Below are 25,559 nucleotides of genomic sequence, written 5' to 3'. Positions count from 1 at the left end.
GGCTTCAAAGAGCTCGTGGAGCCCTCGAGGCACCCCCTCGGCCGCCGCAGGGGACCAGCGCTCCCGGTACTGCTCCCAGTGGGTTTTTCTGAGCCTGTGTTAGGTGAATTTCCAGTGGTGACAACCCCACGCCGTTCCCAGCAGCCTGCTCTGAGCCGCTTTTATCTCGGTTTGGGGCAGATCTCTCACTGCTGCCCCGCAACCCAAAAGCTTTTCTCCTGGAAGAGGCCAGAACTGCCCGCGAATAGCAGAGAAGTGGCAAATTTCGGGTTTTATTGCACTGTTTCTGTGGGTTATGTGGTTTTATTGCACTGGTCTTTCCCATTTACAGAGCCTTGCAACGCTGCTGTTGGCACAGAGGCCTCCACAAAGGCCAAGCAGCTTCATTTATTTCTCCTGTACCCCTGAAATATTCACAGAGCCCTTGCGGTGACCCCACCTTAAGGCTTTCTACACCTTCCAAGCATCCCCCCACCACGCCAGGCTGGGGGCGAGCCCTCGCCTGCCTGAGTACCAGCAGGGGACGCAGGCGGCTTCCCCAGCCCGGCAGGACTGGTTCTGCATCCCCAGCAAGGTGACAGCGACTTCTGACGTGACTCACGCATCCACCAGCGTCTGTCAGAGCGGCCTGAGAGGGCAGAAAGCAGCTTCAGGCAATGTGGTCCAGAGAAATGGTGCCCTAACACCTGCTACCACAGCGAACAGAGATCCACAGTCTCGGGCACGTCGTCCTCAGCGCTTTCCGTGAAGCCGTCTCCGAACCCCTCTGCTTCGACCAGCTCGGGCTTCTGGTTGCACATGGGGCAGAGCCGGTTGCGGATGGCCGAGGCTCTCATCCAGACGATGAGGTTCCAGCGCTCCCCCGAGGCGATGGGGAGCGCCCCGTGGATCTGCCCTCCTCTGTGTAACAGCCCCTGGGTCCCCACGTGTTCGACCTCGATGTAGCTCGGCACGGGGCTGGGATCCTGGAACAAAGGGAGGTGGGTACAGCATTACACCAGAAAGTCCCTAAAGAACAGTGGCCAGCAAGTTAAAACTTTGATTTCTTCAACAAGCACCAGGGAAAGGATGAGCTGTACCTCAAATGCAGCCTCTGGTGGCTTGGCAGCACTTTGGTACAACTGCTTTCAGGTAAGGCATTCGCAGTGACAGGTCCAGAGGGAACTTAAAGACAGAGTTTCAGTCCAAAAACAAGTTTCACCAGTGTATGGTGTTTTTTTTAACCCCTCTCGTGTGAAGAATCCCCTTCTTAGAGGGGGGATTAGCCCTATTCTTAGAGAATAGGGGCTACAGAATTAGGTGCAAGTCTCATGTGAAGTAAATGACTTCTTTCCCTGTCTCAGCACCTCCCTGCTCATCCTTTTCCTTAAGGGAAGATGGGTTGGTTTGTCTCACTCCACCTTCTACTACCACAGCTCTCTCCTCTCTTTGAAGTGGCTGCAGTTAGCTTGAACACTGCGATCTTGTTTGTAGCAGAAATGGTTCCTGTATAACCACTACCTTGAAAAAAAGGGGAAGGGACAGAGTGCTTCTGACTGTCAGAAGTAAACAACTGCCATTTAGAAAAGTCGATGCCTTGAAATTGGGATTAGGGGGGAACAGAAGCAGGCTCCAGGTGAGGAATGTGCCCAGTACCTGCCGGAAATCCCCGAAGTACAAGCTGCCTTCTGTGAAGTCTTTCCCCAGCGAAACGTTTAAGGTGACCTCTGCGTTGTCGTAGTGGGAGCTGAGATCCAGGTCTTCGTGCAGCGCGTACTTGACCACGAACGCCTTGTGGCTGTCCAGGCAGGCGCCCCCCAGGTCGGGGTAGAGCAGAGCTGTTATGGGCCGCAGGTATTTCTCCCGCAGGGGCGTGATGAAGTTTTCATCCATCCCTATCTCGTTGAGCAAGACCTGCCACAGAGAGAGGAGCTGGGAGCAGCTGACCAGCAGCTGGGTTCTCTGCTGCTTCATCAAGTACTAAGCTGCCTTGTTCTCTTCCAACACTGCTGCTTGCTCAGATAAAGAGCCAAAGAACAAAGATTCCAGCTACAGGGAGAGGAAAGAAGATCGGGTGGAAAGTGGTGGTGAACAGAGTAAGATCAAAAGTTGAGTGTTCTTTAGAACCAGATGCCTCGATTTAGATGTGTGTTGTTTAAATGCAAGGCACTCTTTGCTCTGAAATACCAGCTCCCACACCCTGTCCCTGCCTTTCCCTGTCCTTTTGTCTCCAGACAAGTCACTCACATTCCCTCAGCCTTTAAGGAGGCTGTACCCAAACAAAGCTGGACTCAAATACAGACATTTTGGAACTGAAAGGATCCTGAAGCGAGGTAAACAAAGTCTGCTCGTGAACGCTCCCCCTACAGAAGCACGAGAGCTGCTGAGTCCTACCCCGTAGTTATTCATACTGTTGGGCCTGCCCTTCGGCATGTCCGACTGCTCAAAGTTCTCCAGCTCCTCAACAAAGGCTCGGCAGAACTCCTCCGTGAACACTGGCAGCCGATAGATCCTCTTATCTGCCAAGAGAAGGGAGACAGCTGGGGAAATAACAGGCAGGAGGGTGCTTGGCTGGTGTGCTGCCGAGCTAGACTGTGCTCGTGTTGGTGAGAACGCAGCACCCACACGCTTCGCGTCGTGCTCCAGCTGCTCAGAGGATTGGCACTGGTCCTGAGGATCGGCTCTGGGATGGATTTGTTATTTTGCACGCTGGGCCCTTGCTTCCAGGCTTCTCCAGCCAGTTGGGAGCCCTGGCACCAATTTAAATGCCTGCTGCAGGTGCCACGGAAATGCTCTGAGAAGCTCTGGAGAGCAGAGCTCTGCATGCACACACATTCTTCTCTGCTTTGAGAAAAGGAGACAACTTTTCAGCTTTTCTCAGCATTTCTGGTAGAAAGAGAGCTTCACGAATGCCACCAGGGAAGCTGAAAACCCAGATCTCTTTTAAAAAGGCTGAAAGCCAGACTGAGAATATTTCAGCTCAGACTAACCTAGGGGGATTGTCTGAAACGGGAAAGCACTGGGGAGGGAAAACCAAGCCCTCCTAGCAAGCAGGATTCCTTCAGCGGGCTCCCCTGCGAGGTTACGGTACAACCAAAACCCCAGCCCTGCTGCAGTGAGAGCCTCTGCTGAGACATCAGCAGGCTGGGACAGGAAAGGCAGAACACAGGATCTCATCCAGAGCACAACTGCTGCACAACACTGCCTCTCCAGAGACTCTCATCAGGCAGAAAATAACATCCTGCTCGTCTCGGCTGCGTATCAAATCCAAGCTATTAAAGACAGGGCTCGAAAACAGCTGTCATCGCTGAGGCTCAGCGTCACGCGGGTGCTCTTTGTCGATGATGGGTTGTTTTGTTTTTTACCTGAGAAGGACTCGGTGTAGCGCAGGAGGCCATCGAGATGAGCATCTGGTGAAGTGCAGTAGCTAACGATTTCTAAAAATTCCGGGGCCAGGAAAGAATCCTGGCATCCAGGGAAGGAAGACAAATAGAAACAGACACACAATTAGCTTGCGCTGTCTTTTACAGCCCCAGAGGGAAACGGGCTTCCACAAAGGCACAGAAATTTTATAGAGTCTAGGGAGCAAGGCTGCTGGTGACACTTGGGTTACTTTTGTGGCAGAAAACGATACTGGTGTTTTTAGTGGTTTAGTAAATGGTGTTTTCCTGTAGTCTGTGAGTATTTCTAAATATAACCGGCCAGATTTATCCTTAGCATGACAGGAAAGAGCCTGACTCACAGCGTGGACACCTAACGGATAAATGCAAAGTCATTCCTAAAGGATTTCGCATCTTGTCTTGGCCTCAGCACAACAGAGCAACTCAGGGAGGGGTGCACACAGGCAGGCAGCAGGCTGCCAGCCTCCAGCTGAGAGCAACTCGGAACTTCTCTGTGAGTTAGGGGCATAAAAGCTGATTGCTGTAGCTGTCCCTCAGCTTTCACTAACCCTGTGTGCCGCAGGGATGCTTCAGATCCGAATTACTGATGGTATTCTGAGCTGAGTACTGGGTGCTGGTGCAGCTTTAACAATGAACAACCCTCATCTGGCTACAAACCCGGCGGAATTGTGCCTGGAGAACGAGCCACAGCTCTAGAACTGTGCACAATCCTGATGACAAGAGGGCTCCCTACTGCAAAAACAAACCCTCAGCCAGCTCCTTGGGTGCAAAACAGATTTCAAACCCAGTGTCTACCTGAAGAATGTACACTTCGGGGTGTTTTCGTTTGTAACGGCTGGCGATGATGGCTTTGCGTTCCGCCGACTGATGGATTAGCTGCTTTCTCCTCTGCACTTCTGCCTCGATCTAGGAATAAACAGAGAGCATCTCGTTAGAAAATCCAAATGGGTAACTAAAACAATTCAAGGAACCTGTGCATTGTTTCAAACCAGTTATTTTTGTTCAGGGTACCTCTGGGAGACAGAGTGCGTGCCTCACTTTTCTGTAGTCAAGACAAAACCTATAAATATTTAAAAATTCAAATTCCTAAGAGAGATTTGAGACACATTCTCACAGCGGATGGCTTAAAAAAAATAACTGAAGCCTTTCCATGGACATGTCACGTGGAGCTGCAAGTTTTCAACCCTTTCAGGCATTTCTGACACCTCGTGAGTCACCGGCCTACGCCTTGAGAGCCTGGCTTACATCCTGACAGCACAAGCGCTGTCCAAGATGAAGACATTTGCTAGGAAGGAGACCAGACTTGTCACGAAGGGATTACTGCTAAGCGCTGTCGGGACAGGCTGATCTGTCATCGCACACCAAACAGCTGGAGCAGCAGCTGATTTGGGTAACTCTTCATCTTTAATAACCCGCCGTGAGATTAGTTATGGCACGTTTTGGGAAAACGAGGAAGGAGGGGTGGGGTTGGAGCCAGCTGTTTGACAGCTTGCTGGCCTGGGGAGCCAGGGAATTGATTTGAGCAGGATCACGGAATTGTTAGGGTTGGAAATGAGATCTGAGATCACCTGGCCCAAACATCACCACACCACCAGTGTCACCACTGAGCCACGTCCCCAAGCACCTCATCCAACCTCTCCCTGAACACCCCCAGGGACGGTGCCGCCACCACCTCCCTGGGCCACTCGTCCCGATGCCTGCCTGCTCTTTCTGAGGAGAAACGCCTCCAAATTTCCCACCTGAACCCTAATTTCCCACCTCAGCCTCACCTGACACAACTGGAGGCCATTCCCTCAGCCTTACCACAACCACCTACACCCAGAGACCGACACCCAGCCCCCCCCAACTCCCTGCAGAGCAGCACCGAGCCCCCCCCCGACCCCCTATTGTCCCCCTATTGTCCCCCAATGTCCCCTTATTGTCCCCCCGCCGCTCACCTCCCTCACCACAGCCTCCAACACCTCAGGGCTGCCGCAGCCGCGCTCCCTCAGCGCCTGCAACCCACACGGCGGTGAGCAACGACCCGGGGGAGGGGGGGGGGGGCGAGTGGGACGGACCCCGATCCCCCCCTTCCCCTCTGCCCGCTGCCCTCCTCCGTTACCGTCCCGTAGTCGCTGAGGAGCTGCTCCCGGTGGCGGTACCGAACGTGCAGCCCGCAGCGCCTCACGAAGAGGTTAGCGGAGAAGAAGCAGGAGCACGCCCGGAACGGCCGCGCCGCCGCCATGTTCCCGCCCGGCCCCTGAGCAGCGGCTCCTGAGGAGGGGCTGAGGGGGAGCGGGGCGCGCTCCCGGCAGGGGTGCGCGCTCCCGGAGGCGGGAGGCGGGAGCGCGCACCAAGGTAGGAGGCGGGGGGGGGTCCCGTCACGGTTCCCCTCAGCATGGAGGCGGCGCTGCAGGTGGCCGAGGAGGAGGTGGTGGCGGCGGCGGCGGCCGAGCCGGGCGGCCCCAGCAGCAAGTTCGCCGACATCCAGCGGCTGCTGGCCGACGGCTGCTTCCCGCCCAGCTTCTGCTCCATCCAGAGGAAGAACCTCAAGCGCTACGCCCAGAAATTCGTCCTCGATGGTGGGCAGCGACCCCTCCACCTTCCCCCCAAACAGCCGCCTCACAGTGTGTGTGTGTGTGTGTGTGTGTGAGGGGGATGCTGACAGGAATTTTGCCCCCTCCGGGGGTCTGTGAGGTGGTTTTGGGGTGAGGGGGCCTCCCGGTGGTGTGTGTGTGTGTGTGAGGGGGGTGATGCTGCCTGCAGTAGGGTTTTGTCGCTGTGGGGTGGGGGGTTTTGTGGGGTTTGGGGTAAGGGGGACAGCAGGCATGAGGCGTGTGGCACTAAAATGTCTTCTCCTCCCCCCCATCCGCAGGCGGCTGCCTTTACTACGTGGGGCCCAAGAAGGAGGAGAAGCGTGAGGTGATCGTGGACCCCGAGCGCAGGCGGCAGGTCTTCCTGGAGAGCCACTTCACCGAGATCGGCAACCACCTGGGCCAGAAGAAGACCGTGCACCGCATCCAGAGCCGCTACTACTGGCTGGGCATCGTGAAGGATGTGGTGGACTGGGTGAGTGCGGAGCATTGGCTGTGGCTGTGCCACCGGCGTATCCCAAAGGGTTCAGGCAGGAGACCCCAGGGAGCAGCTGGAGGAGCCCCAGTGCAGGGGGGATTCAGTCCTGGTGCTCTTGCTTTGAAGCTGTCTGCTAGGTGGAACTGCTGGAACGGCCTGAGACAGCTGGGTAAATTGGGTGTCTTTCCCCAGAGCCTCAGGAAGCCTGCACAGGTTGGCATCCTCGTGCAGGGCACTTTTGGGCAGGATGGGAACGTAGGATTGGCTTTGAGCAGGATGGATTCCTGCCAGAGCTCCTCAGGTCACTAAACTATTGCAATGAGAGCTGTTTGGTGTTGCCATCAGCTCCTCCGGGCTGCTGTGCCTCACCTGGAGTATTGCTGAAAGTCCCCTCCAGGAGGGCTCTGCGGCACAGCCTGCTTTGGAGAAGCGCAGTTACGTCGCGTGATCCAAGCAGCCCGTGCCCCTCCAGCACCCTGGGGCTGACAGTTTCTCTAGCCAGTAGAAGTTTAAAATACAGGAAATATTTGCTCCAAAGCGGGGTGAGAAATGTCTTTGGTATAGATCGTATTCAGAAAGTTGGTTATTGCGTCTGTGAAAGCTGTCTGGGTGAGGTTTGTCAGAGGTGAACTGTGTCAGCCTGTTGTTTTTTGTCCTCTTTCTCTTTTGTCCCCTTATTTTTATAGAGTAGAAGGAAGCTGTACACAGTTAGTGCCCCTCCTACCCATTCATAACCTGTTCAGTCTGAATCTGACGGAAATTGTCAGCCTATTTTAAAGGCCTTTGATATGAATTTTTCCTTTCCCAGATCAAAATGTGCGAAACGTGCCAGAATGCGGAGCACAACAAGAATGTATCACGGAAAGCCAGACCTGTTAAAGTGGAATCTCCCTGGGAAGTGCTGGGATTAGATGTTCACGGTGAGTGTTTGCGGCTGTCAAACAGGCTCTTCAGGGCTTCCGCGCCAGCCGTCAGGAAGCGTGGCAGACTTAGGGCCACACGTGAGTGAAAGCCTCCTAGCTCTGCGGTGAGGAGGTGTCACGGAGGCCATAGCAGCTTACCCGAGGTGCAACCTGATCCAGGGACTGGCAGGGTTCCCACTCAACACACAATGGGAGTTGTGGGCATGCATTGCTTCTCAGGATTAAGGCTGTGCTGGGTGGATTTTTGATGACAAAGGTCACAGAGCTGTACTGTCTAAACGACAGTGCCGAACAGAATCAGGGTTGTTTGCTTTGTTGCAGCAACTGTTTTGCTAGGTTTGGTTTTTACCTTCCTCATTTGGGTGATGTTGTGGCATCATGTTGATTTTTCTTGGTGCTTGTTTATGCAGGACCTTTTCCTGAGACAAGCCAGAGCAATACACATGTCCTCCTTGTGACCGACTATTTCACTAAGTGGATTGAGGCTGTTCCTCTGCAGAAGAAAGATCCCTTGTCAGTGGCTAAAGCCCTAGCTACAATTTTTTACAGGTGGGCTCTTCTCTTGTCAGTTACACTGCGCCTCTGCAGTGAGGTGGGGCACTCTGGGAAGTGTTGCAGATAGGATCTGTGTCCACAAGATGGTTCCCCACAAGAGCACGCGCTCTCTCCTGCAGGAGAGGCCATGCAGTGCCTTGCATTTGCTCTTTACAAAGTCCTTGGGAGCAGCTTGGTCTCCTCCTGTTAGGAGGGGAAGGGAGAAAGAGGCCAAAATGATTCTCTGCGTAGCTCCAAGGTCAGGGGAGTTTGTGCCCCAGTTCCCTGCAGAAGCTCTAACCTGTACCCTGATCCCTTCCAGGAGACGTTTTTTGTACTCGTGTGGTGCCCCTCACCACGGTACCTCGTGGAAAACGTGTGGGGCCAGCAGAGACTGCATTGAGAGCAAGAAACTTTGCTTGCTTCTCCTGCTGCCTTATCATTCCTGAACAAACAGGCCTGGCTGTTTCAGAACAGATATGGGCAGCAGAGCTCTCCCTGCTCTCGGCAAGGCGAGGTCACGCCTGCCTCTCCCTACTGGGGACCCTCTGTCCCTCCTGTACCCCATTTCCTGTGAGGATTGGCTGCTCTGCTTTGTGGTCTGTGGAGTAAAACCAATTGCGTGTCCTCTTCTTGTTCAGGTTCGGAGCGTCCAAGAACATTTACGCCAGTCAGAGCTGGGACTTCTGCGAGGAGGTAGGTCACATGATGGGTGGTTCAGGGGAAAGCAACGTGATCTCAAGCTTTTTTTAGACAGCAGGTCCGACAGGCAGAGCCACAGCGCGCCGTGCACAGGGTGCAAGGAGCTGCTGCTGCCACCTCCCAGCCCCAGCCCTGTTACCACCCTGTAGGTGCTTTCCAAAGCTTTCACCCTGATCAGAGGCCGTAGTTGGGTGGTGCAAGTCCTCCAGCTGCACTGCAGCCTCTCTGCTCGGAAGAAAGAGTCCCGTGAGATGATGCCCCTGAGCTTTCTGCCCTACGCTGGGATTAACCCAGTTTGCCAGTGCTGTGAGAAGCCTCAAGCTCAGTTACAAAGGTTGTTGCAAAATACTTGGTCAGGCCATGACTTCTCCAGCGAGCTTGCCATGCCCGCTAACACCTTTCTCCCTCTCCTGTAGTACCTCAGGCTTCAGGGAGCGTTTCTGCTCCATTTTTTTTTGCTACAAGCAGTGCTGTGAGTGCCTCCCTCTGCAGCCACGTGGCACGGGGAGGCCGCTCACTGCTGCGGTGCCCTTTGCAGGTCAGCCGGCATCTGTGCGAGCGCTGGAACATCTCACAGATCCTCACCCCCGCAGACCCCGCCGACTGCCCGAGCCTGGACGAGCGCAGCGCCGAGGTGCTGAGATCCTCCATCTGCAGCGTGGTGAGCGAGAAGCCCGGCGAGTGGGACGCCCACCTCGACCCCGTGCTCTTCGATTTCCGCACCTCGGTCAACGCCGCCACCAAGTACACCCCCTTCTTCCTCATGTTCAACAGATACGTCTGCCTGTCCTCCGAGGTAACCTCTCGGCAGAGCGGAGTCGTGCAGGAGGTTTTGGTGCTGCTGCGGTGACGGGGTGACGCCCACGTGTCTGTGCCTTGCAGGTGGATTTTGTCAAGGACTCCAAGGAGCAGGGTGTTAGCTCCAGCAAGGCAGACGGCCTCCCGCCATTCACAGCCGCCGTGCAGGAGCAGCAGAATGCTGTGAAAGAAATTGTAAGTCTTGCTGCTGAGCCCCCTGTCTGCCCAGAAATGCCATCCCGCAGGAGTCCCTTGCCTGTGGGCTCTCCCCCATGAAGGCCGGCGGCCCTGTGGTCTGGATTCAAGGAGTGAGGCCAGCGTTCAGTTCCTGGCTGGCTCTAATTTGTGGGGTGACCTTGGGCAAAGTGTTTTGTCTCCATGTCTTGGTTTCCTGCCTCAAAAAATCGCCTCAGTGTCCTTTGGGAAGTGCTTGGAGACCTGTGTGCCAAAAAAAAAAAAAGGTAGGTGAGGTCACACTGAGGTGTCCTGCCCCGTCCTGCAAGCGGGGCAGGAGCAGGAGCTGTGGTTGACAGGAGGTGCTCGGAGCTTCCTGAAGCTCCAGCCTAGATCCCATTCTGCCCTCTACTGATGGCGAACTCTGAGCACAGCCACAAATCGTCATTTCTTATCATGAGTTCTGCAAGTTTGTGGCTGATGAGGTGGAAAGACCTCGTTTGGTCCCTCCCGTGCCTCGAGGTGCCGCCAGCAGTGCTGACGCTGTCGGTACAGCTTTTGCCCGCAGAGCTGCAGCAGGGCTGAGCTGATTTTTTAAGCAGCCTCTCCTCTGCTTTACAGGTGATCGCCAACATGACCACAGCCTACAAGCGGGAGCGCAAGAGCATGAAGAGGAAAAGCCGGGGCCTGCCCTCTCTCGCCTTCAAAGTGGAAGACAACGTGTTTGGGGGCAACGGCGCCTCTTCCCTCAAGAAGCTGAAGAAGGGCCAGTTTGTGTCCTTCCAAATCGAGACAGTCCTGCCGCCTGAGCAGAGCATGGCCGGGGGAAAGAAAACCAGTTAGCTGCTGGGGAGTTTCTGGGGGTCCTGCGGGGCTGGGGCCAGCAGAAAGAACTGTTCCCGAGGGCTGTGTCCCAGCTGTGTGGGAGCCCAGCGCGCGGACGCACCTGATCTGTCTTGGGGAGCGAGGAAGGGGAAGGTTCAGACAAGGAGTTCTGCTCCATCCCTTCCTGGTCCGGGTTTGGACCATCCCTACGGCACAGAGAAGTGGCACCATCCTCGTCTGGGGGCAGCAGGGGGCTCGGTGGTGCCACGAGGCTCCGCCTGCAACACGGGAATCATTGAAATGAGGTCTGGGGAGCGATCTGGGGGCAGAGAGGGGAAGGACCAGAAAGGAGGCGGCGTTCACCAGGTCGCAGTCTGCTTCCTCCAGCTTAAATCTGCCCTTCCCGCTGGCAGCCCGACCCGGGAAGAGCCACACCAGGTCTGGCTGCATCCCTGTGGCCATGGGGATGGCTTGAAGCGAGCTGTTTAGTTGTGAGCACTCATTAGCAGAATTAAAATCGACAACGAAACGCGAGATTCTCATTTGTTGATTATCCAGGCGGAGAAAACTGCCTTCTTCCTTCTGTTCTCCCCAGACAGGGGGTGAACTCCAGGAATCTCTCAGATCCCGCACTGCCGGGGTTGCAGACCCTGTTAAAGTCCTGTGCTAGGACCCCTGACCCAGGCCACTCCGGTGTCACTTGTCACCCACCTGGGTGCTGAGCAGGGAAGAGGCCGAGTGCTGGCACGAGCTTATCTGGGCTTAAAAACATTTATAAACCAGATTTCTTGAAAATGGACCCCTTGCAGCACTCCTCGTAGTAGGGGTTAATTACTAGGGGCTAATTTAAAACTCCATCAAGCCGGGTTTGACGTTTCCTTGTATTTGGGGTCAATATAAAACCCTGCCAAGCCCGGTTTAGGGCCCTTTCATCTTTTCCCTCTTATTTTCTACCCAAATAAAATAAATTTTGTGAAATTTTGCAGGGTGCGGGGAGGGGACCCTGAGGCTGACCTGGCCAAGGCGGTGCAGGGCTGGGGGACACCGGGGGGGTGACACCGGAGGGCGACACCGGTGCCCCCTCCCCCCTCCCTTTGGTCACCCTCCGTTCCCGGCACACGGTGGCGCCGGCGGGAAAGCGCCGCAGCGAGGGGGCGTGGCTAAGAGGGAGGCGGGCGTGGCTTGTTGGGATAAGCCCCGCCCACCCGCGACCTTCTCCCGCAGCGGGCGCGCCGGCGCCGGAGCCGCCGCAGGTAGGGAGCGGGGCTGGGGCGCGCTGCGTGGGTTGGGATTTGGGAGGGTTTTTGGGGGCTCCGCGTCTGTTTTAAGGGGTTTTGCGGAATGGCCGGAGCACGGAGGGTTGGACGGAGGCGGCGGTTGGTGGGAAAAGGGGGTGCTGCGCGGGGAAAAGCTGCCTGCGTGGGTTGTGCGGGTAGGTGGGGTGGGAGGATGCTGGGGTGGGGCAAGACCCCATACACGGGCACCGGGGCGTTGCGGGGTCCACGGAGAGCCCTTTGGGCTCTCCGTGGACCCCGCAACGCCCCGGTGCCCACGGATCGCGGGGGGCCTTTGTACGGCCCTTCCTTGCTCCACGGGGCTGCTTCCGCGTGGATCGGTCACGCTGCCTCGTCCTGAAGCGCAGCACCTCTGGGCATGGCTCAGGTGGGCAGGAAGGAAGTCCCACTTCTTTATTTTTATTTTTTACTGCTTTTTATGTCACTTCGGAGCCGGTCCCAAGCATCCCCGCGTGGGGTCGGAGCCCCGCGTGGTAGCAAGGGCGGTGTCCCGCCTCGGAGCCTCCCTCTCCCGTGGGATGCGGCTGTGGGTTTCCAGCTGCTTTGTAGTTTTCCCTCGTGATTTTTTAATGAATTTTATGCAGCCTCTGAATTTTATGCAGCACGTTCGGAGGGTTGCCCCAAATGGTTATTTGGGAGGGTGCTGTGGCTCCTGGAGCTGTAATCACAGGATTGTAGGGGTTGGAAGGGGCCTCAAGACACCACTGATAATGCATTTTTTGGAGATAATGCATTTTTTGTTGGTTTTCTAAGAGGAGAAGCTGTTACAAAGCAGAGCTGCTCTCCCTTCTGCTTTGATTCGTTTTCATAGGGTTTTGATCAAGTGCTTGATTTCAGCTCCCTCCCAGGGAGGGACCCTCAGATCCCAAATATCTGGGTTTAATAACCACACGGCTCCATAGCGCAGGGCACGAGGGCTACACAGATGTCCTGGCCCCGTGGGCCTGTGCCCGTGTCCCAGCATCGCCCAGCTGGGACCTCAGGGTGGGCCCAGGGCCATCACAGCAAGCGAGGATGAAGTTTCCTACTGAGATGCAAGGGGAGGTTTCAGGCTCAGGATTTAGGATGGATGGAGAGATGTGGGAGGGGGAATTTGTCTTCATTTGGGCGTTCAATTCCATGAAATTATCTCAGAGCATATACAGAGGGGAAGAGGAGGGGACGAAGGAACAGATAGCGGTGTTTGGGATCAGGATGCTGGGCGGCTGGCATGGCTTCCCCTACAGGCACTCGCACCCTGCTCCCCTTTCCCCACCACCTCCTGGTGGCGAACACCAACCCCATCCCCTTCTTCTCACCCCACGCAGAGGACACCGTGGCCATGTCCTCCCTGCACTAGAACCGTCCCTCCCACCGCCTCGGTGGCTCCCAACCCAGCCGGGAGGATGCGTGCCTGGAAGGCGGTGGCCAGCACGCTGGTGCTGAGCGGGGTCGATGTGGCGGTCACCACGCTGCTCTACGCCCACGGCCGGGGCGGCCGGGACATCCTGCAGGACCTGCGGCACTTCAACATCTTCAACTCGCTGCTGGACGTCTGGGGGGGCTGCCTCTACCGCAGCTGCGTGCTGCTGGGGGCTTCCATCGGGGTGGCCACCAACACAGCCTACGGCCCCCGGCGCCTCAGGGCCTCGCGGACCTTCATCGCCGTCGTCTGCCTCCTCATGGGCATCTACATGATGGTGAAGCTGCTGCTCTACTCGGAGGTGCGCAGGACCATCAAGGACCCCTGGTTTTGGGGTCTCTTTGCCTGGACCTACGTGGCTTTGGCGGCCACCTTCGGGCTGTGGCAGCTGCTGGCCTGCGTGACGTCCTCCCGCGAGGCGCTGGGGCCCAGCTCTGAGTCCCGCACCGAGGCAGAGGAGAGCTGTGACACCCCCCGGGACAAGCGGGAGGAGGCGGCGGGTCCCACCATCCACAAGCTGCTGTCGTACACCAAGCCGGACGCCTTCTTCCTGGGCATCGCCTCCTTCTTCCTCCTGGTGGCTGCACTGGGTGAGCAGAGGGGCTGGAGGGGGCCGTGGGGTGCTCTGCCCCTCGTTGGGAGGGAAGGAGCCACGTGGGGTGCTCCTGAGATGGGTGGCACCTCCTAAATGAGCTGGGGGAATGGTTAAAAGGGCAAAATGTACAGTGGAGGGTAAAATGCAATGGGAAATGGGACGTCTCTGTGTGCTGCTGAGGGCTGTGCCTCCTGGTACATCTCATGTGAGGTACCTGCGTGGTGGGGATGGGGTTGGCCAAGGGCCTTCGTGGCTGGGAATGCAGGTCCTGTGGTGTGTCTGTAACCTCTCGTCCTATGTTCCCGTGCAGGAGAGACCTTCCTGCCCTACTACACGGGGCTGGCCATCGACGGCATCGTGGTGCAGAAGAGCATGGACCGCTTCTCCACGGCGGTGCTGGTCATGTCGCTGCTCGCCATAGGAAGGTAATCGCGGGGGCTGGCGCCCAGGGATGCGTTTTGGCTTCTCGGTGCTTCACAGTGCTGCGAGGCCATGGTGGTGGTGGGGAGGCCATCGCATAGCCCTCCTCGTCCATCTACCCATGGTGGGGGAGCAGGAGCAGGCACAGGGGATGGGTCCCCCAGGGAAGGCTGTCCTGGCAGCACCATGTCCCGTCCTGACGGGTGTCATTGCTGGGGTTAGGACCAGTGCCCCCTTGTGGGGCTGGTAACACCATTAATCATTTCCCGGGGTGGAAACGGTACCGGCACAGCATTGCCCAAGCCCTCGGCGTGGGCGTTGGTGTGTTTGTGTTGCTGAGGAGTGGGTTTCGTGTCCACTGGTCTATAACGTTTCTTATCTGCAATTAGCTCATTTGCCGCAGGTATCCGGGGCGGCGTTTTTACGCTCATATTTGCAAGGCTGAACATCCGCCTCCGCAACTGCCTCTTCAGGTCGCTGGTGTCCCAAGAGATGAGTTTCTTTGATGAGAACCGTACAGGTGGGTTCCCCTTTCCCCTGGGTTTGCTCTAGTCCCTCCATCCCGTCCCAGCGTACAGTATTTTTCCCCTTGGTTTGCCCTCCTGGCAGGTAGCTGGAGGTGGCACCCAAATGCTTGTGTTTAGAAATGGGGAAAGAAAGCTATTATTTTATTTTATTTTATTTATGTTTTCAACCTTTTGGGTACCTCCCTGCCATGGGGTCAGGATTGCCCAGCACCTTGAGGATGTCACTCTGCCACCAACCAGCCTGACATCCAGCAGCCCTGGGGCTGACACATTCATCTCTGGCCATGTCATCTCCAAAACACCTCCTTTCCCCTTCCTGCACCTCCCTTCAGTTCCCACTGATCAGCTGCCCTCCATCTCTGCTCCAGGCACTGGAAACCTTGGGCGTGTAAAGCTTGCTGTGCTTGCTTGTGGCTTTCCCAGCTTGCCACTCAGTCCCGTCCCCGGCTGTGTCATTCTGGCGTGGTCCCAGTCGGCTGCAACTTTTCCCACACTTAATTTCTTCCTGGCGATATTTTTAGTTTTGAGGTTACCGCTCTATTTAGCAATCGTTGCAAGCTGCCCTGGTAGCTGAGGACACTGGAGATGTTACTGGAAGTGGGATCCAGTAACCCTGGACTAGCAGTTGCTCAGTACGGGGATTCGGCCCTGGCTGCACTCGAAGACAGGCCAAGTACTTAGAAATTCAGGGTGGTGTTTGCTGGCTCTTAATGTTCATCTCCACTGCAGGAGCTTTGTCCTTAGTTGTCACACCCACATCCTCCAGGTCACTTGGGCCTCCTCCAGGCTGCAGGACACACAGCTAAACCCAAAGCTGCCTCGTGCTCTGCGGGGCGTGCTGTGCCAGGAGTGCTTCTGGTCCTGCGAGGACAGCAGGGAAAGGTGCCAGCAGCCCCTGGCAGGCTCGTGGAGGGCTCCTGGCATCATTCAGAAATGAGCTGGGGGCTGGGGTGACAGCTCCAGAGGGGTGTTCAGCCCAGTGAACACCCACGTGGCAGCCTGTGTGCCCACAGGGTGCCCTCCAGGGTATAGTGCAGAGGCAGTCCCCTTAGTTCTGCAGATGTCCTGAGTGACACGAGGTTGTAGTTTGTGCTTTTGGATGCATTTCATGTCCCATGTGCATCCAGCAGCCTGAGCTCCTCTGCTTTGCTTCACATTCACTGTTGTGGATCCCCGTCCATGCTGATCGGCAAACCCCCAGTCAGGGCCTGGGCTGGATGAGGAGCTCCTGTGTGTAGTCCCATCATGGGACATGGGACACGGCCAGGCATTGACCTGCTGTGGTGATATGTCCCCTCTCTCCCTTCCCCAACGCCTCGGTCCTGCAGGGGATGTCATCTCCCGCCTGACGTCGGACACGACCATCGTGAGCGACCTGGTCTCCCAGAACATCAACATCTTCCTGCGCAATGTCGTGAAGGCCACGGGGGTGATCTTCTTCATGTTCAGCCTCTCGTGGAAGCTCTCGCTCGTCACCTTCATGGGCTTCCCCATCATCATGCTGGTGTCCGACGTCTACGGCAAGTACTACAAGGTAGGCAGGAGGGGCTGGTGTGGCTGTTGTGTGGCGTGGCACTGGGCTGGCCCCCTTGGGAAGCTGTTGTGGGGATTGTGGGTGGCCTTGGAGCTGCAGGGATTGATATTGGGGTGTTTTGCTGGCTGTAGTGGGGGCAGAAGGACAGTGTTACACCTATGTGGGCAGATTAGCATAGGCCTGGCTGTTACCTTCATGCTGATAGGAGAGGTAGTTTGCCCATGAGATGTCCCATATGTGCCTGCTTGTTCATCTGCTGAATGTCCTCTCCTCTCCCTTTGGAGTGACTCGGGTGGAGGGTTAAACCTAGCCTCAAGCTCCATTTCAATGCCAAAGGCCTGTCCCCCGTGGTTAATGCCACAGCCTGTGGCCCACACAAGTCTTACACCACGTGCCCCACTGTCCTGAGGTGGGGGATGCATCCCAGTGCTCAGCCTTGGCTCAGTCCATAGCCTTGGAAAATGCCACCGTGCCCTCTCCTGAGCCTGAGAAAGGGCAGCTGGATGTGTGTTGAGCTCCCTCTGCTTCTGCTCCTTGCAGAAACTCTCCAAGGACGTGCAGAATGCCCTGGCCAAGGCCAACAACACCGCCGAGGAGACCATCTCTGCCATGAAGACTGTCCGCAGCTTTGCAAACGAGGAGACAGAGGCCAACGTGTACTGGCAGAAGCTGCAGCAGGTGTACAAACTGAACAAGCGCGAGGCCCTGGCTTACACCTACTATGTGTGGTCCAGCGGGGTAGGTGTCCAGCACTAGGGACGGGTAGGGGACATCACTTCAGGTGACAAACCATGCGTGGTGTGAGGTCCGTGCTGCTCCACGCTCTCCCGGAGCTCTGTGGGATGAGCCCAGCCTTGGTGTCTGCTGCCAGTAAACCACCATCTCTTGATATTTTTTATTATTTTTTTTGAACTCATCGAAAATACGTTCCGTTCCCCCTTAGGGCAGCATTGCATCACGCCACTGAGCAGTCTGCTTTCTCCTGTAAATAAAAATATCACTGATAACTGCTCAAGGTCGTGGAAAACCCCGTGTTTTCGGGCTGCTGCATTGCATGCCTGTGCCAGCTCATCTCCGGCTGCTCCAGCCAGGAAGCAGCCGCTGCGTTGGTTGAGCCTCTGCTCAGAAACAGGGATCTTCTGTGTGGGGGCAGTGGTGAGGGGAGGCTGCTGATTTTTTTTGTTTTGTAGTGTTTTATTTTTATTTGCAAGGTGTTTTTTTCACTGCTTGGGACCAGATGGTCCAGGGCTTCTGCACCAGCAGCTAAGGCAGTGCAAAGCCCTTGTGTTGGGCTGCCCTTACCCACACGACTTCAGGGATGCTGTTGAAAGGTTTTTTGAGGTATGACGCCCTCATGCAGCTGTGGGAGGCTTACGGGTTCCCAAAGCTGGAAGCAAAATCGGAGCATTTCTAGCATTGTTCCTACACAACCAGGTGAAGCCAGCAGCAAGAACTGGGTCAGAACAGATCCCGCTGAATCAAAGGAGTCCAAAACCATCAAAACTGCTCCTGTGGGGCTCACATAAAAAGAAGCTGACGGATTTAGCACAGCCCTCGCGGAGCCTTTCTCAGAGGAAACTGAGGATCTTAAGGTCAGATATTGGTGGAGAGAAAAGGAACTTTTCCCCAGTAGCAGCCTGCGTGGCAAACGTTGCACAGAGCGCTGGGCATTGCGTGGAAAGAAGCAGGCTGACTAAAGGCACAGGGCTGTTATCTGTCACGTCAGGGCTGAGCTGTCTCCGCGGAGTAGGTGGCACCCCCACACACTGATCTCAAGCGAGAGCTGAGGTTGTGCTGCAGGGATTTTGTGCATTAGCTCTTGGCTTGGTTTGGTGCTCTAAATTAAAATGTGTCACAGTCATGTAACAGAGTTTATTTTAGTGGCGAGGTGACTGCATGTGTTGGGTAATTTGAGCATGGATCATTATCCTTGAGGATATTAGCTCAAGAGACATCGATGAGGCACTGTGATTTCAGATAAATTCTCCTTCCTTGGCTGTTGCCCCTCTGGACTCCTGTTTTGCTGAAAGATCCCATCCCAAGTACCTGAGTTGTTTTTCCCTTCTCATATCCATCCTTGCTGCTGTCAGCCATGCGCTGTCAAGGATGCTTGGTTTGGGGCTCAAAGAATAAATGTCAGCCCCTGAGCTGTGGGCTGTTGTGTGTGTAACTACAGCGACACCAAAACGTCGCTCGTCCTTGCTGATTTGGGGCTGTTTGCTTGCTTTCAGCTGACCCTCCTGGTGGTCCAGGTCAGCATCCTTTACTACGGCGGGCACCTCGTGATCTCTGGGCAAATGACAAGCGGAAACCTGATATCCTTCATCATTTATGAGTTCGTCTTGGGAGACTGCATGGAGGTGAGCCTGATCCCTCTGGGACACCCCGTATCAAGGTGATGTTCGTCTTCCAGATGTTCCCAGTCTCTGCAGTTGCAGGACTAGACCCGGTGTTGCCTACCCTACCACACGGGTGGCTTCACCCACCTGTGTGCCCTCTGCTCCCTGCTCTCATCCCGCTATGGCCCCACAAACACAGCCACTGCTAACACCTGGACACCTGAAAGCACCCAGAGCAGCTCAGCACCAATAAGGCAATCAGCACCAAAAGGTTTGGGCTGGCCCCGCTGAACAGGAGAATCCTGGCTGTCTCCCAAGCACGTTTCGTGGTATGAAGGATGCCGAGATTGTGCGTCTGCCTGTTAAATTTCAGGGTTCATTAAGAGCTTAATTACATTACTTTATTTTTTTTAACTTCCCTGGAACAGGCTGCAAGCTGCTGCGTTGGCAGCGTGTTAGTGAGCTGGGATTGTGGGCGGGACAGTGGAGCCCACCCGGGGCTGCCTCCCCCTCGCCAAGGTGTCAGTTTGGCTAATTGAGGCAGAAATTAGCAAGTCCAGGTTTCCTCGCAGCCAAGTTTGGTTTCAGCGGTGCTTCAGTGACAGAGCAGAGCCGGAGACAGCTCGCCCAGCTGTCACCATCTGTGCTGATAACTGCAGGCTCTGGTGGTGTTTCCAGGCTGTGGTTTTGGTGTGCATTTCGTATGGTTTGGGTTTTTGTTTTTTTTCTTCCTCCGATGGGAGGGGCAGTTGCAGTACAGGCTGTTCAGCAATTCTGGATTTAACAGGGAAGGGCCAGCATGATGGGGCATTATTCCGGAGAGGAATAAACCTTGGGTGAGGGTAAGAGCTTTCTTTCTCTCTCTGCTTCTAGTTAACACCAGGTGATGGATTTGGAAACACTTTGACCACTCTCCTCACGAGTGGCTGTGATTGCTGTTTCCATCACGTGAGAGGGTTTCATCGTTGCCTCTTCCCTTCCAGTCCGTGGGCTCCGTCTACAGCGGCCTGATGCAGGGGGTGGGAGCTGCTGAGAAGGTGTTCGAGTTCATCGACCGCAAGCCAACGATGGTGAACGACGGGTCTCTGGCCCCGGACCACGTGGATGGGAAGGTGGAGTTCAGAAATGTGACATTCTCCTACCGCACTCGCTCTGCCACGCAGGTCCTCCAGGTGAGCCCCACCAGTGCGGAGAGCTCCCCATCGGGAGGATATTCCTATCACGATATTCCTCTGTCACGACAATAATTGATCCCCAGCCCACAGGGAAGGTCAGCTGCCCTTCTGGAAATGCATAAAGGCAGGCTCAGTGGGATGCTGGCAAACAGATCATAATGAACAGTGGGTGTCCAGAGCTGCCTTTCCTTACAGGGAAGGAGTTTTATTAATAAAACCCTTGTTCCCAGCTCAGACGTTGAACACGTCAGCGTGGTACAGGGCTTTGTGCCAAGTTGTCTCAGGCTGCTTCCATGTGAGAGAGGGGCTGGGGTCACAGGGCAGGGCGAGACAGCAAAGCCGTGCAGTTCTTGGAGGTCCTGCCACGCAAGCAGGCAAATTCAAAGCGAGCTTGCAGGCTTCTTGCTTCCTTGGAGGAAGGGAGCTGGGAGGAGAAGCAAACAGCTAGTCTTTTGTAGGCGAGATGTCTGAAGCAGCTCGCCATCAAGGTGGGGACCACAGTTTGGCTAAATCCCCTGCACAGTGCCCAAAGCACTGCCCCAGGACCTTGGTGAAGGCCAGCACCTGACCACACTCTCCCATCCGTGTTGCAGAACGTGTCCTTCACCCTGCACCCCGGCAAAGTGACGGCGCTGGTGGGCCCCTCGGGCAGCGGGAAGAGCTCCTGTGTCAACATCCTGGAGAACTTTTACCCTCTGCAAGATGGGCAGGTGCTGCTCGACGGGCGTCCCATTAACATGTACGATCACAAGTACCTGCACTCAGTGGTACGAGCGACTGCTACGTGTCTTCTAGCTAGCGCCTGCCGTGGTCGGAGGGGATGGATGGCAGTGGTGCATGTGGCTGTGGATTTGAGCTGGCAGCCTCCGAAATGTCTGGAAAGCTGGAGGTGGCCCAGGAAACAAATTTAGATTGTGGGGGCAGAAGGGAAAGGGGCAGTGATCGGTTCGTGGGGAGGGGGAAGTCTTCCAAAACCAGGACAAGCAACCTGTTGTGTTTTTGTATTTTTTGGCCAACCCATTAGAAATACGGTTTTCACTGTTTGATTAATTACAGTCTAAACTGAGTTTGGAAAAAGTGTTTTACAGTCTTCCAGCATGTTCCACCTTAAGATCTTAAAGTAATTCTCAGATGAGATTTTGGGATTTAAACTGCTCAGGATGCCAGCAGCAGCGGGAGCAGTGGAGGGGCTGGGTGCTTTCCCCAGGAGAGAGGGGTTTGGGCCCCTTGGTTCTTGTCTGCATGTCAGCACAGATCAGTCTTCATCTCCTCTGCAAGTAACTGCCCGCTTTGTTTGCCCCCAGAGTGAATGGCCTCGCGAGTCAGCAGGAAAACCTGAAAACAATTGATCAGAAGCAGGCTGGAAAGCCAAAGTCAGTGTGACTAATTTACATTCCCTGCCTGTACTGAGTGAAAACTAAAAGACAAGCAAGTCTTTCAGCTTAGCAGGCCTGGTGTGGTGTTAGGAGCATGGGGAGAAGTCAATTAAAATATGACCGTATCCTGCTGGCTCTCTTCACGTCCCGTTCTGAGCAATAATTTGGAGGGTTCAATTTATTTCAATATAGGCTGTTTAACAAAGGCGGAATTTGAGAGTGAGCAGCGATGGCTGTACAGTGGGGCAGGGAGACCGTTGCTAAGCAATTAAGGAATTGCATCAGCTATGTCCAGAACTTCCTAATTTTGGATTATAAGACGCAGGGGGGATTATTCACAGGGCCCATTTGTGACAACTAGCCTTGAACGGGAAATCAGCAAGATTTTGGGAGGTCTGTCCGGTCTGCCTTGTCCCAGCAACTGGTTTCCCATACTGGGAAGAGCAGACAGTGCTGGGAATTATGGGCTTGGAGCAAAACCACAGCAGGGTGCTGGACAAGGGGTGCCCATCTGAGGTGCCAACATACCAGCACTGCCTGCGTTTTCTTTCCTATGCAGCAGCCTCCCAGCACCCTGTCAGTACCAGCGTCGCTGGAAGCTGACGTTGAGGAATTTCTGTCTCTCAGTTTAATGGTGGGGCTCTGCCCACTCAAGTCCTTACCTGGCAGGAACAAATGCTGCTGATCTGAGATGTCAGACGTCGTGTCTCCAGCTCCTTACTGCCTGCTCTTCCCTTTCTTTCTGCAGATCTCCTTGGTGAGCCAAGAGCCGGTGCTGTTTGCTCGCTCCATTGCTGATAATATTTCCTACGGCTTAGCTTCGGCCTCCTTCGAGTCGGTTGTTCAGGCTGCCCAGAAGGCTAACGCCCATGCCTTCATCACGGAGCTACAGGACGGCTACCACACAGGTACTGACATCCCTCCCTTTGCCCTGACCCTGAGTTGTACCTAGGGAACCATGAGAAGGCAGAGAGGGAAGCTGGGACCTGGATAATCTCCCAGGCTTGGGGACTTCCTCCTTTGGTTGTTTCCATGAGCATCAGTCCCTCACACCCTGGGACTTGGAGAACTTGCTGCCGAAGGGAAGGACTGTAGCCTTGCAGGTGTTTAATACATTTAAATTAATCTGCCAAGTGAGCAGGAGCCGTAGCATTTATCTGGTCTTTGCTTCAAAGCGTGCCACCATCCTGGTGCTGTTGGCTGGGCGCTGAACTTGGTGGCAGCTCTTGATTTTTATTTTGCCCCCTTTTTCTCTCTTGATCCAACAGAGGCAGGCGAAAAAGGAGCTCAACTGTCGGGTGGCCAGAAGCAGAGAGTGGCTATTGCCAGGGCCTTGATCCGAACACCCCCCATCCTCATCCTGGACGAAGCCACGAGCGCGCTGGACGCAGAGAGCGAACACGCGGTGAGTGGGTGACCTGGGTGTCGGGGCCTGCCAAGCCCTCTCAGGTCAGGATCCCTGCCAGCTGCTGAAGTGTGCGAAGTGTTAGCTGGCATACAGCAACACCGTGCAGCTTTTTGGGCCAAGACGCACAGAAAGACTCTAAAAATGGTTCTGCAGTAGGCAGGGTAGGACTACCCGAGCTGAAATCCCAGCTGAGGCACCGAACCAGCCATACTTGCAGGAAAGGCCCTGAGCTCTGTGAGATGTGCCGTGGTTTTCCTCACTGGGATGTGACAACCAAATGGCTCTACCAGCAGCAGAGCACTGTCCTCAGCATCTTGCGTGGTATCTGATGCCGGCCTGGGGCTGGTTTTGGATAGCTGGGGGTGTCAATTTGATGTGTGCCCGGTGACCATCTGCCAGCCTTCAGATCTTAGCGCCTTTGTCTGTCTCTTGGCTGGAAAGCTGCTCTCTTGGTTTGCCTTGTTAGCTTCCCAGGAAACAGCCCCACCTTTCTAAGCAGCTGCATTTCCCAGGTATCAGCTTCCCGCAGTCTGTGCCAACACTGCGTGGCCTTTATTTGCATCCAGCTCTAACGAGAGCCCAGCATGCAAGAGCAGACCTGTCATTTAACCACCCTAGCCCTTTCCTGGCAGTGGATGGATGCATACCGCATCCGTGAGCTGGCTGGACTGAGAGGATTTGTGGCTAGGCAGTGAGAGCCAGGATGGACATGCCGGTGCTGGTAGTGCTACAGGGAGTCCTGCTCCCGTGTCCTCTGTGTAGCCAGAGGAGAGCAAACCTCCTGCCCAGAGATTTCTTAACACAGAGCCACAAAGCTGCTCTTCTCCCCTCCCAAAGCGGTGGCAGCGATGCTCATGCGCTAACAGCTTTTCCTCCCGTGCAGATTCAGCAGGCGATTTACGGCGACTTGCAGAACCACACCGTGCTCGTCATAGCTCACAGGCTGAGCACTGTGGAGAAGGCACACAACATCATTGTGCTGGACAAGGGCCGCGTGGTGCAGCAGGGCTCGCACAAGGAGCTGATGGAAGAAGGAGGGCTTTATTCCAAGCTGGTGCAGAGACAGATCCTGGGGCTTGAGGCGGGCGGCACGGGCGGCCACCAACCCGAAGCCCGGGGAGATTCAGCGAAGGCACCCAGCGGGCTGGAGGAAGAGTTCAGGATAGACCATTCCCTCCCGGCCACGGCGCAGGACGATTATAACAACACAGCTCACAAGTGAGAGCGGCGAGGGCCGGCGCTGGAGACGCTTGCTGGGATGCCGAGGCAGGAGGCAGCTTGCCGACGGGCCGGCACGCCGCACAACGCCGCCCGTTCGCCCGTCCCGCGTGCGCCACGCAGCCGTGCACACAAAACCACACACTTCTAGAGCTTCCTGCAGTACAGCCCGGCGGGGCAGACGCCTGCTGGTTAAACAGGGAAACCGACTGGGGAGTTGGGTCTTTAGCCATTCTCAGCATTTCTACTGGGTTTCTTTTCTTACTACCAGTAATTCCTCTCGACTGGGACTTTTCTCCCATTGATATGCATGTGTAACTGCTATTAACTGTACTGGATGTTAAATGCATGCATGGAGGGGAAGGTTGAAAACCCCTCCAGGAATTTCAGGGGGTGGCTTTCTTGGCTGGGTAGAAAAGCAGCGACTGTAAAACAAGGTCCTGCTCCTGCTGTCAATCTATGGGGTCAGTCCAAAGTCTGCTGAAGTCTGTAGGGAGCTCCCTTCAGCTTCGGGGAAAATGGGATCCCTTCCATGGGGCTGAATGCTGGGAGAGTTTTGCACTGAGTGCCTGCAGGCTCAGGCTCACAACCATTGCTGCTGAGCTTGTTTCACGTAGTAATCATTCTTCCTGGAATGAGCCAGGGGACCAGGAGGCAGGTGTTGCTTTCAGATTTACTCTTGGTGCTTGGTGGGTGTTTGGTTTTCTTTTTAAGGACGAAGAGTTTTACCATAATTGGGTTAGGGATTTTTTTAATTATTATTATATTTCTGTGTGCACTGTACAATGTCTGTCTGGCTCCAGTGTCCACTGAAATTCAGTCTGTTACTTCAGTATTTTTTTAAACTCACAACCCCGGTGCTGGTTTGAAAAAAACACTACTAAAGACAGGCATAAAATACTAAAAGACAGCACTTTATAGAACCCACCAAAGCTTTGTTCAGCTTCAGGCAATGCAAGTGATTTCACTGCATGGGAAATCCGTACAGTCACTTTCCTGGAAGTCAGACTTCCGCTGCCTGAACTGTGAAATGTGTTTCTTTGAGTACTATTTATTAACTTTTAGTAAGAGGGAAAGAAAGACATATATTGCTCCTAGTCCTTTCGTGTGATGGCTCTGGCTTAGTAGTGTTATGCTGCCATAGATTGGTGAAGAAACCTATGCAGCCAGGCAGATGCTATTGAAAAATAGCATTGGATTTTGTGGGAAAGATTGACTCAGACTGTGCATAGTTAAGAAATGATCTCAAGCACTTTAGCTCTCATGTTTTTCAGTATTTGAATGCTGCTGTGTTTTACTTTTTGGCAGTTTTGCAGTTTCGTTGTTCGCACTGTTTTGATTTCGTTCAGTGATGTTTTACAAACTCTTTAGTGTCCTTGAGGAGGGATGCTCAAACAAAAATAAAATACTACCTCTGCCACTCAACATTGAGCCAGTCTAGTGGGGGATGTTTTGTTGTTTTGTTTTTTTTTGCATTCAGAACATCTGGGTTTTTCAAGGTAATGTTCATCTGAGATGATGGATGGATACAGCTGCTTACCACACATGTTCTGGTTCCCTCATGGGGAATAACAAGAAGTACCTATGGAGAATGAGGTATGTAACAGCCTTCAGCATCTGATAATGACCGTGAACCATCACACTAGGTATAACTTGTTTAAGAACTTGTTTCCATCTCGGATCCCATCTGGCAATCAGTCCCACACAAAAGGACTGGCAGTCTGACTGTTGTCAAAGCACAGGGCTTTGTGGCTGGAGTCTTTTCAGCTGCTTGCTTTTGTGATAGGATAAAAATCCGTGCCTTGGAAGGAAGAGAGCTCTCTTTGTCTTATCTTCCTCCACTCGTGAAACCTCTATCATGCTGCAAAAGCTCACTGAAATCA

The 25,559-nt window shown here is 54.8% G+C and overlaps 2 protein-coding genes across 3 annotated transcripts; one reads left to right on the top strand and one right to left on the bottom strand.

Annotated features, from left to right (window-relative positions):
• Positions 1-125: 125 nt before the first annotated feature.
• Positions 126-5,678, bottom strand: OGFOD2 (2-oxoglutarate and iron dependent oxygenase domain containing 2). Of its 2 annotated transcripts, XM_082774527.1 has the most exons (7): positions 5,482-5,678; positions 5,318-5,374; positions 4,176-4,286; positions 3,345-3,444; positions 2,374-2,498; positions 1,636-1,893; positions 126-965 (listed from the first exon to the last, which is right to left on the bottom strand). In XM_082774527.1, exons 1-7 carry the CDS (start codon positions 5,602-5,604, stop codon positions 690-692), a joined length of 1,050 nt encoding a protein of 349 aa, XP_082630653.1. In that variant the 5' UTR covers positions 5,605-5,678; the 3' UTR covers positions 126-689. The 2 variants fall into 2 exon arrangements, with proteins under 2 accessions (XP_082630653.1, XP_082630654.1); XM_082774528.1 differs by lacking the exon at positions 5,318-5,374.
• A 5,945-nt stretch (positions 5,679-11,623) lies between these two features.
• ABCB9 (ATP binding cassette subfamily B member 9) lies at positions 11,624-25,075 on the top strand. Its single transcript, XM_082774438.1, has 12 exons — positions 11,624-11,640; positions 12,990-13,674; positions 13,990-14,104; positions 14,489-14,619; positions 15,955-16,160; positions 16,701-16,898; positions 18,392-18,520; positions 19,483-19,671; positions 20,268-20,441; positions 21,799-21,958; positions 22,319-22,455; positions 23,342-25,075. Exons 2-12 carry the CDS (start codon positions 13,068-13,070, stop codon positions 23,678-23,680), a joined length of 2,385 nt encoding a protein of 794 aa, XP_082630564.1. The 5' UTR covers positions 11,624-11,640; positions 12,990-13,067; the 3' UTR covers positions 23,681-25,075.
• The last annotated feature ends 484 nt before the right edge of the window (positions 25,076-25,559 follow it).

This window comes from Aythya marila (assembly GCF_965140915.1).
Source record: "Aythya marila genome assembly, chromosome: 17".
In the NCBI taxonomy this organism is placed as follows: Eukaryota; Metazoa; Chordata; class Aves; order Anseriformes; family Anatidae; genus Aythya; species Aythya marila.
Note: the sequence above shows the minus strand (reverse complement) of the source record. Positions and strands in the feature narration are given on the sequence as shown.

Bases quoted from the DNA above. Each gene is read 5' to 3' on its own strand.
- OGFOD2 (XM_082774527.1), bottom strand. From the start codon at position 5,604: ATGGCGGCGGCGCGGCCGTTCCGGGCGTGCTCCTGCTTCTTCTCCGCT. The intron at 4,287-5,317 runs GTGAGCGGCGGG...GTTTATTCCTAG, and splicing joins TGGAGGCTGTGGTGAGGGAG to ATCGAGGCAGAAGTGCAGAG. The intron at 2,499-3,344 runs GTAAAAAACAAA...TTCTCTTGGCAG, and splicing joins CTACACCGAGTCCTTCTCAG to ATAAGAGGATCTATCGGCTG.
- ABCB9 (XM_082774438.1), top strand. From the start codon at position 13,068: ATGCGTGCCTGGAAGGCGGTGGCCAGCACGCTGGTGCTGAGCGGGGTC. The intron at 16,899-18,391 runs GTAGGTGTCCAG...GCTTGCTTTCAG, and splicing joins ACTATGTGTGGTCCAGCGGG to CTGACCCTCCTGGTGGTCCA. The intron at 20,442-21,798 runs GTACGAGCGACT...TTCTTTCTGCAG, and splicing joins ACAAGTACCTGCACTCAGTG to ATCTCCTTGGTGAGCCAAGA.